We start from the raw sequence: 13,141 nt of genomic DNA, 5'->3' as shown, positions 1-13,141 counted from the left end.
AATAAAATAAATAAAAATATTATAAAATGTAATTTCCTCTGTGAACATGTCATTTCCGAAAGGCACTAGTGTGTGTCCAATTGTAGCGTATTCCAGAAATTTGTTCCATGTATATGGCGCTTAAAAACTTAATGCCATTTTACCTCAATTCATTTCAAGAATTGAGGTAAAATGAGTCAATTACAACGAGTGCTCATGTCTGTCCATTTTCAATGATCCCCCTCGAGTCTCAATGTCGAGGCACTCGTGTCTTTTGTGGGCTGAATGCCACCAAGACTCAACCACCCCCCCCCCCCCCTCCCCCCCTCGCCCCACTGTGCTTTGTGATGACTCTGACTAAGCCTAGAATGAGCTTCTGATAATGGTCCAGAGCAGCTCTGTAGGAACACTGTATCCAGGTTGTTACTTTGGTAACACTGTTGTTACAGCCTACGGGTCTAATGCATTATGATGCCATAATAAAGTCTTGTCATGAGCATGTATGTCATAATCGTGTCATAATGATCCTGACTAAATACCAGTCATTTTGGAGTCAGTTGAAGTTGACCACGACTCTATGACCACAATGCGACAATATCGAGCATGACTCGACTGCCTGAAAAAAATGACAAACCCAACGCAGACGATTGCCTCCCGTCCTGATGATGCATCTCTCAGGCAGTCATGGTCCTATATATATATACCACCAGTATTTGTATTTATTAAAACATCTCCATTAGTTCCTGCAGCTACTCTTCCTGGGGTCCAGCAATATTAAGGCAGGTACACTACATGATCAAAAGTATGTGGACACCTGCTCGTTGAACATCTCATTCCAAAATCATGGTTATTAATATGGAGTTGGTCCCCCCTTTGCTGCTATAACAGCCTCCACTCTTCTGGGAAGGCTTTCCACTAGATGTTGGAATATTGCTGCGGGGAATTGCTTCCATTCAGCTCCAAGAACGTTAGTGATGTCAGGCACCGATGTTGGGCGATTAGGCCTGGCTCGCAGTCGGCGTTCCAATTCATCCCAAAGGTGTTCGATGGGGTTGAGGTTAGGACTCTGTGCAGGCCAGTCAAGTTCTTCTACACCGGTCTCGACAAACCATTTCTGTATGGACCTCGCTTTGTGCACGGGGGGCATTGTCATGCTGAAACAGGAAAGGGCCTTCCCCAAACTGTTTCCACTACTCTAGTACCACATACTGTATCTACAATACAAAATCCAGGTGTCCGTGTGTGTAGAGTGCGTGTGATATAGCATCTGTTTGTGTAAGCATGTGTCTGTGCCTCTGTGTGTGTCTCTTCACAGTCCCCGCTGTTCCATATGGTGTATTTTTTATATTTTTGTTTTTTAATCTGATTCTACTGCTTGCATCAGTTACCTGATGTGGAATAGAGTTCCATGTTGTTATGTCTCTATGTAGTACTGTAACACCGCTCAGCACTAGAGCAGACTTTTAGAGCACTTCGATATAGGCTAAGTGCTATATGCCTCTACTTGGGGGGGGGGGGGGGGGGGGGGGCTGAGGGAAGACTCGGTGTCCACTGTAACATGAATGTGAAACCCGGGTGGATTGGGGTTGAAGGGGAAGGAAAGGTGGAGTGGTCAACAAGGGAAAAATGTTGAGTACCAGAACAGCCATCCGCTGACTCCAGAACACAAAACACAGTGTCTGCTATATGCTCCAATTGCCGACAGACAAGCCATCTGTATGAAGACAGGCAGAGTTAACTCAGTAAACAAAACCGAAATGGCCCAATCCCAAACTGACCCCTAGCCTCTAGCCCCAACCTCCTATCCAAGGTCACTCTTGATTCTCCTTTTGCAGTTTTAAAAGGTCTGGATAGGCATACACAATGTGGCAGAAACTACACCTGACAACATATACTGTAAACTACACCTGACAACACATACTGTAAACTACACCTTACAACATATACTGTAAACTACACCTGACAACCTGCTGTAAACTACACCTGACAACATATACTGTAAACTACACCTTACAACATATACTGTAAACTACACCTGACAACCTGCTGTAAACTACACCTGACAACATATACTGTAAACTACACCTTACAACATATACTGTAAACTACACCTTACAACCTGCTGTAAACTACACCTGACAACACATACTGTAAACTACACCTTACAACCTGCTGTAAACTACACCTGACAACACATACTGTAAACTACACCTGACAACCTGCTGTAAACTACACCTGACAACACATACTGTAAACTACACCTTACAACCTTCTGTAAACTACACCTGACAACACATACTGTAAACTACACCTGACAATATATGCTGTAAACTACACCTGACAACATACTGTAAACTACACCTGACAACACATACTGTAAACTACACCTTACAACATATACTGTAAACTACACCTGACAACCTGCTGTAAACTACACCTGACAACATATACTGTAAACTACACCTTACAACATATACTGTAAACTACACCTGACAACCTGCTGTAAACTACACCTGACAACATATACTGTAAACTACACCTTACAACATATACTGTAAACTACACCTTACAACCTGCTGTAAACTACACCTGACAACACATACTGTAAACTACACCTTACAACCTGCTGTAAACTACACCTGACAACACATACTGTAAACTACACCTGACAACCTGCTGTAAACTACACCTGACAACACATACTGTAAACTACACCTTACAACCTTCTGTAAACTACACCTGACAACACATACTGTAAACTACACCTGACAATATATGCTGTAAACTACACCTGACAATATACTGTAAACTACACCTGACAATATATGCTGTAAACTACACCTGACAACATATACTGTAAACTAAGCCTACAAATATATGCTGTGAACTAAACCTAACAATATATACTGTAAACTACACCTAACAATATATGCTGTGAACTAAACCTAGCAATATATACTGTAAACTACACCTAACAATATATTTTGTAAACTAAACCTAACAATATATACTGTAAACTACACCTAACAATATACTGTATATGTATTATAAAATATTTAAATATATTTATGACAACTGCAGATTAGCTCTACAGAGAATACATCTATCTCTATGCTCTACCTTAACCTTACATTGTGTTGTACATTTTGAATTGTAAACATCTGTAGGGTGGCAATCCTTTGTCAGTCAGTAAAAATAGTATAGTTCAACACATTGAAGTAGGTTTGTATCCTGAGGCCTGAGAACACGCTGACTGATATTTAGGTTTGTATCCCGAGGCCTGACAATATCCTGACTGATATTTAGGTTTGTATCCCGAGGCCTGACAATACGCTGACTGATATTTAGGTTTGTATCCCGAGGCCTGACAATATCCTGACTGATATTTAGGTTTGTATCCCGAGGCCTGACAATATCCTGACTGATATTTAGGTTTGTATCCCGAGGCCTGACAATACGCTGACTGAAAGGATTTAAATAAGTGCAGAAGAGACTAAGGGGCTCAGAACTGCAGAAATGGTTACGTTCTCGACTTCCTAGTGTTGTCCTCCCCTTTTCATGTTCAAGATTCATTTATGTGTAACGCATCGCTCGTTAGATTCACCCCCGCCATGAGAGACATGTGTGCTCAAACAACCTCTCGAATTCACAAATGAAAGAGACATGTTCATCTGTATGCCCCTTGCCATCTACATATGAGAGCTGTGTGAATACTGAAAGCAATGGAATAGATAAAGAAAGGCTTTGATAGCAACGAACTCGTCGGCGCATATTTGACTGGGTTGGCGAATCAAATATCCTCTCAGTCGCGTTCCAGAGGACTCTGCTACAGTTGCTGTTCTGTTTTTCTTTCAGATCGTAAAACGAGAATAAGCGTGAGCCTTAATAACAAAATGGCACCGTTTAAGTACCCGTCTTTATTTTCTATAGCCTATGGTAGAGTTGATTAAGAGAGAAGAATAAATGTGTAAATTCTTATACAGCCCGTGTCATTCCTGCTAAGTGGAAGGATCTTCAGTCTTCGTAGCTGATACAGACCTCCCTGTTGCTGTACGTAGCTTTACAATGCCTCTGATTTGCCAACTCAGTGCCATTCAACAATAGTCATTGAAGTATTATCTCTGGCATTATTGCATTTTTTGTTGTTGTTATAAGTTGTTATCCAGTGCAACTTACAGTAGTGAGTGGAAACATCTTCAGACTTTTTTTCACCGTACTGGTCCCCCCATGGGAATCTAACCCACAACGCTGGCGTTGCAAGCTCCATACATTACCAACAGAGCCACACGGGACCATGCACTGAGGGAGTAGCATGGGGTCCCTAGCACACTGCCAACCCCAAAGAAAGATAAATTAACCGAAGGAACGGTCCCCCCCCCTTGTATTGTGTAACAATCAGAGCTTCCTCTTCCTGGTGGATATATGTACCAGTCCATTCATTACTTCATGTTGGAGGTGCCCTATCAAAAACCAGAATTGTTGTCAGACCTTAAGCAGGAGACGTAAGTGGACACCAGGGGCCTGGTTCAGGAGGATGCAATGTTACAGAGTGTTCAGATAGAAAGCCATTTTTGCAGATGGGGTATGGTCGTCTGTCATGTAGAACGGGGATACTGTCAGCTCTATGAGCAAGCCTTCTGAAAGTTTCTTCTCATTAAATAAACCCCTGAACTTGTTTTTACCCTGCTATTTAAAAAAAAACTTCTGTACTCTTCTTGCAGTCTTATATCAAGAGTTTTTTTTTTTTTACACGAGCAGATCACGGAGATGGGCGAAAGCCTGTGAACTCAAGACTCTCTGAAACACGTTTCTCTGTTCCTCATATATCCTTCCTGTGAATTCACGTCTCTAACAAATGCATAAAAACGTACAGAAATATTAGATAACACAAGTAGCACAAACTCCTTTTTTATATTTATGTACTTCACCCAATCGACCTGTACGTTTTCCATATTAGCACAGTCACACATCCACCTATTTACTGTAGTAATACACCCCAGAAACTCTTACCTTGCCCACGTAGAGTGGCTCGTCCCCCATGTACTCCTCCAGCACAAAGAACTGATTCCACACCCAGCTGCGCCTCTGCCTGTGGTGTGCCCCCTCTTCGCCGCTCCTTTGGTACATCCTGACCTGATGCAGGGGCACTGAGTTCAAGGTCAGGCCAGAGCAGCCCATCTCCCAAATGGGTACGAGCACAATCAACACACTAATCACACTCCACATGGGGGGACAGTTCAGTCGCATCTTTGTGATACAATTTGTTTGTTGAAATTTTACTGGAAAAGACTCAAGAAGAAGCGTTGTCCACCATCCACCAGCGTTGTCCACCATCCACCAGCGTTGTCCACCATTCACTGAGTAAACTGGGGAGGTTGAACAGAAGAGACACTCCAGGTGGTGTTTAACGAGCAAGTGTATCCTTCAGCAGACAGACGGATGGATTGTGATTGCTGGTTGCCAAGGTGTCAGAACACGTCTACTTCACACCTGCAGTTGATAATTGGAGCCTATCAGAAATAATGAGAGAGAGGGGAGGGGGAGAAAGAGAGGGGAGGGGCAGAGGGAGAAAGAGAGGGGAGGGAGAGAGGGAGGGAGAAAGAGAGGGGATGGAGAGAGGGAGGGAGAAAGAGAGGGGAAGGAGAAAGAGAGGGAGAGAGAGAAGGGGGTGGAGAGGGAGAAAGAGAGGGGAAGGAGAGAGGGAGAAAGAGAAGGGAGGGGGAGAGGGAGAAAGCGAGGGGAGGGGGAGAGGGAGAGAGGGCGGGGGAGAGGGAGAAAGAGAGGGGGAGGGGGGAGAGGGAGAAAGAGAGGGGAGGGAGAGAGGGGGGGAGAGCGTGAAAGAGAGGGTAGGGGGAGAGGGCGGGGGAGAGGGAGAAAGAGAGGGGAGGGGGAGAGGGAGAAAGAGAAGAGGGGAGGGGGAGAGGGAGAGAAAGAGAGGAGAAAGAGAGGGGAGGGGGAGAGGGAGAAAGAGAGGGGAGGGAGAGAGGGGGGAGAGCGTGAAAGAGAGGGGAGGGGGAGAGGGCGGGGGAGAGGGAGAAAGAGAGGGGAGGGGGAGAGGGAGAAAGAGAAGGGAGGGGGAGAGGGAGAAAGAGAAGGAGGTGGAGAGGGAAAAAGAGAGGGGAAGGAGAGAGGGAGAAAGAGAAGGGAGGGGGAGAGTGAGAAAGAGAGGGGAGGGGGAGAGAAAGAGAAGGGAGGGGGAGAGGGAGAAAGAGAGGGGAGGGAGAGAGGGAGAGCGTGAAAGAGAGGGGAGGGGGAGAGGGAAAGGGAGAAAGAGGGTGGGGTGTAGAAAGAGAATAAATGTAAGGATGAACATTCTCATGCCACGGCTTGCGTATATAACGAGCAGTAATAACACAAGTGGACACTTCCTTTTAGATGCTCAAAGGAACAAGGAAGCAGTCATATAATACAGTACTGCTCAATCCACAGATTCCCTGGGAGCGATTTGTCTGCTCATATCAACGTGGAGAAAACCTTCTCTCATTGTCTCTGTGTGACTTACTGTAGCTCCTGGTAGAGCCCATGCCTTTTGAGTTGTGTAGAAATGACATCAGCAGTCTGCTCACTTCCAGAAGCCTTTGTTTGCTCTTACTGTAAGAGCTAAAAGAGCATTATGCCTGTGGGCAGCTATACGAAGAGAATACTCCAGCTGCACAGCATTACAATGGCGTTTGCTTGGCATTCAGTATTAGGCCTATACACCAGTGGAGGCTCCTCAGAGGAGGAAGGGGAGAACCCTCATCAGTGAACTTCATAAAAATAACAATTTTAAAACATTTAAAAAGTTATCCTTTTTAGATAAAACTAGACTAACTATATTCACGTCACCAAATAATTCACTAATACACACTGTTTTGCAATGGTCTACAGTAGCCTTAACAGCACTCTGCAGGGTAGCATCATGGTGTAGCCGGAGGACAGCTAGCTTCTGTCCTCCCCTTGGTACATTGACTTCAATACACAACCTAGGAGGCTCATGGTTCGCACCCCGTTCCATAGACCTACACAGTAGATATGACAACCTCTGGAGGTCGTCCTCCAACCTATCAGAGCTCTTGCAGCATGAACTGACATGTTGTCCACCCAATCAAAGGATCAGATAATGAATCTAGAACTGAAAGCATAAGCTACAGCTAGTTAGCACTGCAGTGCATAACATTTTTTGAACAAATTCATTTATTCCAAAATGAAGGAGAAGCAAGAGAGAGATAGAGAGAGAGATTGTCAAAATGTTCAGTTTCAACTCTCGTACGGACTCGGGAGAGGCGAAGGTTGAGAGCCTGCCAAGCCACACTGCTTCTCGACACACTGCTCGCTTAACCCGGAAAGCCAGGCGCACCAATGTGTTGGAGGAAACACCGTCCAGCTTGCAGGTGCCCGGCCCGCCACAAGGAGTTGTTAGAGCGCGATGGAACAAGGAAATCCCAGCCGGCCAAACCCTCCCTTAACCTGGACTACGCTGGCCAATTGTGCACCGCCTCATGGGTCTCCCGGTCACGGCCGGCTGTGACACAGCCTGGGATCAAACTGTAGTGATGCTTTAAGAGCTGCGATGCAGTGCCTTAGACCGCTGCGCCACTTGGGAGGCATAAACCGTGTTTATCTGTGATCAGGGGTGTATTCATTACGCCGATTCTGCTGAAAAACGTTTCTTAAACAAAAGCAAACGAAAACGGGGATAAACATAGCTGAATTTGTCCAATAGAAACTCTCATTTGAAACTGCCGGACTAATGATTACACCCTAGATCAGCTAGATGCAAGCAAGAGTGTGCAAGACGGTATTGAATGTGTCACCGTCTGTCCATGTGTCACTGTCTGTCACCTCACATTTGTCTCTTGACCTACGTGTGCACCTACGTTATAAACTTTCATTCATAGGCTAGGTTGTAGCAGCCTCATGATGGGTATAGGGACAACTAGAGTATCATGTAGTAGCCTACACTTATCACTGTTACATTGAGCTGGTTGAATGGAATATGAATGACAGTCATCCAATATGCTGTAATAGAAATAAGGCCATGCTCAAGAAAAAAATAAATGTGTCCTCCCTCATCTTAAAACGGCACCGATCACCACTGCTATACACCACATACATGATAATATAATATAATATATGCCATTTAGCAGACGCTTTTATCCAAAGCGACGTACAGTCATGCTCGCATACATTTGTAAGTATGGGCGGTCCCGGGAATCAAACCCACTATGCTGGCGTTGCAAGCTCCATGCTCTAGCAACTGAGCTACAGAGGACCACGATGATGGTGAATGACATTGAGAAATGCTACAAGATCAGTCCCACCGGAAACCTTGTAAAAAGTCTAAAGAAAGAAGTTAAGGAAGTCTAAATGAATATCCCAAAATATTTGTGCCATAATTTACTGGTAGGAAAAACAGTAAGTCATATGGGACTGGTCTGGGTTAGCTGACTTGAGCATGGCTGGTTAAACTGATTCTCAATCCCAAAAGTTCTCCAGGGGAGTTGGAGGCACTAGACCTCTTTGCTTTATCTACCACACCACATTTATCAGTGGAATGTCCAATGTATTTGAATGGTTGCGGGGGACCAACCCTGGAAATATAGTTTACTAAGTTACCAATTACTTCACACTAGCACAAATTAAGCTACACTAAATCTACCTTTCAGAAAATATAGTTTATTTAACTAAAGTTACTTTGAAAATAGTAGTTAAAACATCAAAACTACTTTGTGATAAATTATCATATCTAAATCTGAAACGTCATAGACTACAAATTGAAAGAGAGAAGTCAGATGTTCACAGAATGTGTAATGTAGCCTATCAAAAAATGTCAAGTGAGAATTATTCAGGTCTGCTGCTGAAAAAGAAAGAAAATTGTTGCTTCCTTAACCCATATTATATTAGATTTTTTTTTTGCCAACAGCTGAAAACACTACCAAGATTTGAAAAATGTATTTAACTAACACTAAGCTACTTCAAAAAATCTTGTTAAATTACTAGTTGAACTACACGTATTTCACTACTGTGTCGTATTCACTAGGCAACTGGCCATGGAAGGCCTCGATTATCACTTTACCGTTCGAAAGACTGGATAGAAAGACGATAAAAAAGGTTGAGTAGTAGATTAAATCAATTGCCACTTATAAAACCAAGGGTGGAGTTCCAAAGAGACATTGTGTTTCCAATTAAGCTAGCATCAAAATATACAAAAACGAATGCTGCATAGGCCACTAAAAACTTTGTCCGACACGATAAGAGACACAGACAAAACAAGAATTCCCCCCCAACCCATCACCGCACAAATGCCTCTCCTGAGGGGAAACATAATTTCTACTTAGAGCCAATTGTCAAGTGAATGAGACAGGATTTTGGAAGGCTGGCTACACAAGACGATTAGGTACCAAATGGAAGAAAATGGTCCAAAACAGAGGAGGGAACTTGTCCAATCATTTTTATTTATTTTTTGGGGGGGGGTCTGAAAAACTTTTTTCTACAGTGTGCATAATAAATACAATTCTGGTGGGATTCAAACTCCTGGTCTCCTGCAAGTGAAATCAACACCATACCCATTAGACCAAGAGTACATCCTTAAGGCCTACATTTGGCCTTCCATTGGGGTTTCTGAAGACTTACAGGGAGAAGAGAACAAGATAATTGCTGCAAGTTTGCCCAACAGGGAACTGCTTGTCCTTGCTCATTTGACAGAAAAGAAGATATAGATCATAAGCAATGTCGTTGGGGCAGAAAGAGACAGAAGAATGGAAAGAGAGAGAGAGAGAGAGAGAGAGAGAGAGAGAGAGAGAGGGCCATGAAACCATGAAGATTTGTTTTAGCACGGAGACTGTTTGGGTTCGTTGAGGGCATCAGGAGCATGTGTGTGTGTGTGTGTGTGTGTTGGGTGAAACAAATGTATTTTATCACCCTGAGCTCTACTAAAAGGCAATGGCATTAGAGTGTGTGTGTGTGTCATTAGAGTTTCAGCACGCTCCCTTCGAGGGAGACCTTGCAGATGCATTATACAACAACAACAACAACAACAACAACCAAAGTTAAAATAAACAGAATAAACGGTCATGTACGGCCTTCGGCTTCACAAGAACTCTCCCTCTTTTCTCCTCAGTAGAACTGATGACGCGAGCACAAAAGATGGCAGAAAGTAACTATTGGGACAAAATAAAGTAAAGATTTTCATTCCGAGTAAAACTCAACTCCACATCAGCGCTTGATTAAGGAGACTCGCTGCAGTTTAAATAGATATAACCTTTAGTTCAAGTGACGAAAGATCTAATCTTAGAATCCTTCTACAGCGTCTCTAGGGAAATAAAGTGAGCGAAAGACTTTCGGTAGTATAGTACACCCTCTTAGAACCTAAAAGGGTTCTTCGGTTGTCCCCATAGGAGAACCATTTGAATAATCTTTTTTTGTTCCAGGTAAGAAACCTTTTGGTTCCAGGTAGAACCCTTTTGAGTTCCATGTAGAACCCTTTACACAGAAGGTGTGTCACGGAATGCCAAAAGAGTTCTACATGGAACCAAGAAACGGTTCCACCTGGAAATGAAAAGGGTTCTCCTATGGGGACAGCCGAAGAACCCTTTTGGAACCCATTTTTTTCTAAGAGTGCAGAATCTTTTTAAAGCCAAACACTTAGAGCAGGGATGGGGGCCATAAACAATCTGAACTCATCGCAGTGGCTCGCGAGTCTGCGTACCAACATCCATACTCACACATGAAGTCAGAGCAGGCCTTAAACCATCCCACCTTGCAAATAAAACAGAGAGAGAGAAATTAGCAGTTAGAGAGTGACTTACAAAATCAATGGGCCCCCGTGGTTGGAAATTTGACCATGATTACTACAAGCCAGTTGTCCATCCCTGGCTTAGAGTCTGGAACAAGATGGAGCAGGACTGTATGGTTGCCGTCATGCAAGCTCCGACCCAACTTTGTTATTTTCTGATTATTTTGGCGTTTATCTTAACTTTTTTTGAACATCAGATCAGCAGTTACGACCCTCTAATCCAGCTTCAACTTCGACTCATCTGCCCTGGGCTCTTTGTGTACCTCCATCCCAATCTTTCCCAAGAGTAAAGTCAGGCAAAAAAGAGGTAGTAAAGCGTGCATCCTGGTGAGACTTAGAAGGGAAAACCGGCCACCACTTCCCTCCATTCTATTGGCCAATGTACTTGATAATTAGATGAATGACCTCCGATCACTGATTTGCTATTAACGGGACTCTTGGAAATGCAATATTCTCTGTTTTTCTGAAACATGGCCTTTGGACAAGATACCCCCCATGGCTATTCAACTCGATGGAATCTCCATTCACTAAGCGGACAGAACATTGGATTCATGGAAATCCAGAGGGGAGGGGTATGTCTCTTCATCAACAACAACAAAAAACAACATCGAAATGGGGTACCGTAACTCTGGAAGTTGTGTTGACATAAACCCACATAGACTCTCTTCACCATTCACAAGGCCCTTCCTTCAGAGGGGCAAGATGAAGTTATGCCATTCTCTTTGATCATCCTCCCTCCCTTTCTCTCCCTTCCTCTGTTTTTCACTCTCTGCCTCCACCCCTCTCTCTCTGCCTCTGTTTTTCACTCTGCCTCTTCCCCTCTCTCTCTCCCTGCCTCTGTTTTTCACTCTCTGCATCTGCCCCCCCTCTCTCTCTCCCTGCCTCCCTCTCTCTCTCTCCCTGCCTCCCTCTTTCTCTCTCTATCCCCCCTCTCTCTTTCTGCCCCCTCTTCTCTCTCTCTCTCTCTCTCTCTCTCTCTCTCTCTCTCTCTCCGTCCCTCTTTCTTCCCACACGCTGCAGTGCTTCTGAGGTGATGCATGAAGGGGAAATGTCTTATCTAAACCCTCTAATCTCTTTTATAAGCCTCACTTTACAGGGAGTTATTACAAGCGCTTAGTAACTGACTAGATGTCTTCTCTTTAAACAGCATCCTGTACATACAGTCTGTTGAATTGAAGAAGTAGAGTTCAAGATGAGCTAAACAGCTATTGGCAGTGGCACAGGAAATTACCACCTAGATTAACAGATAATGTCTCACTATTCTATTCCTGTTTGGCTCAGTTCGTAGAGTGTGTCGCTTGTAGATGGTTGAATTCCTGATGGGGGCCATTTTTTTTTTTTTTACTATTCTAGATCAGGGTTTCCAAAACTCTGTCCTGGGCCATCTCCACTAACAGACCTGAATGGACCTGACTACCAGACCTGGGATCAACTACTACTGGTAAGTTTCTGCCCTGCACAATGGAACCAATGGAGGTGTCCCAAAAGTGCAAACACCTGCCCATCTGGCACCATGAAATCAAACAGTCCTACCCAGAACCCTCAAACATGCAATCACTGAGGGTTTATGGCAAATTTGTAAGGGACGGGGAGCGATTACAAACTAGCTATATTACAAAAAAACACTTTTGAACCCAGGTCTGCGAACACTGAATGGAATTATGGGAAACTCTGATGTCCATGTTATGTCCTATCCCTGTTCACCCTTGCCATATGAGTCATTATTGTGCAATGACCACAGACAAGAGTAGAGCGGGGCAGAACTTGATGACTGCACACTTACAGCGGAAGCATTTGTCCTGATCTGTCTTGGCAATGTCAAATCTTTCTTTATATTAGCCAACAAAATTCCTACAGGAGCGGTCATGCACATGTAACAGGTGTAACGCTCCTAGCTTAACAATACCTCTGCCTCCCTCACCAGCTCACACCAAGACTGGATCTCAGGTCCTCTGTCTCGCAAACACACGCCACTGCCCTCCTGCTATCGTCTTAGCCAGCTGTACCACTGAAAAACTAGCAATTTGATTCAGTGGACATCAAGCTGAGGAGTGAGCTTTTAAACTACACAAAATCGTTCTGAGATTTGATCTGGCCACAAGAGAAGTCATATGTTTAGATGCAAAAGTACTGTAATGCAGATTCGACTGAATAAAGCCCTGAGAGTTGGTGCTGCTGTGTATAAACTTGATGGTAGCCTAAGGGATGTTATTCCCAGCCAGGTCACACCAGATCAACTTCAGTTTTCGACGTTTGTCCATGTCCCCAGGTCTCCGGGAGATGCCTTCAATACTGGCTACTAGCGGCAACATGGCTGCCTATTACAATCTCGTAAAGGCTCGTGGCTTGCTAGGGTGTTGTGGATGGGGATAGAGGGAGGGCTTA

General features: G+C 44.1%; 1 protein-coding gene across 1 annotated transcript in view; it reads right to left on the bottom strand.

The window, feature by feature from the left end:
* LOC106597376 (cadherin-7) overlaps nt 1–13,141 on the bottom strand; it is a 134,619-nt gene that overhangs the window by 109,169 nt on the left and 12,309 nt on the right. The window contains exon 2 of the mRNA XM_014188578.3: nt 4,990–5,489. Coding sequence (XP_014044053.1) covers nt 4,990–5,313 — 324 coding nt within the window. The 5' untranslated portion in view covers nt 5,314–5,489. The remainder of the gene's footprint in view (nt 1–4,989; nt 5,490–13,141) is intronic.

The sequence above is a fragment of the Salmo salar genome, chromosome 03 (genome assembly GCF_965601325.2).
Source record: "Salmo salar chromosome 03, fSalSal1, whole genome shotgun sequence".
Lineage (NCBI taxonomy): Eukaryota > Metazoa > Chordata > Actinopteri > Salmoniformes > Salmonidae > Salmo > Salmo salar.
This window is presented reverse-complemented; position numbering and strand designations above follow the sequence as displayed.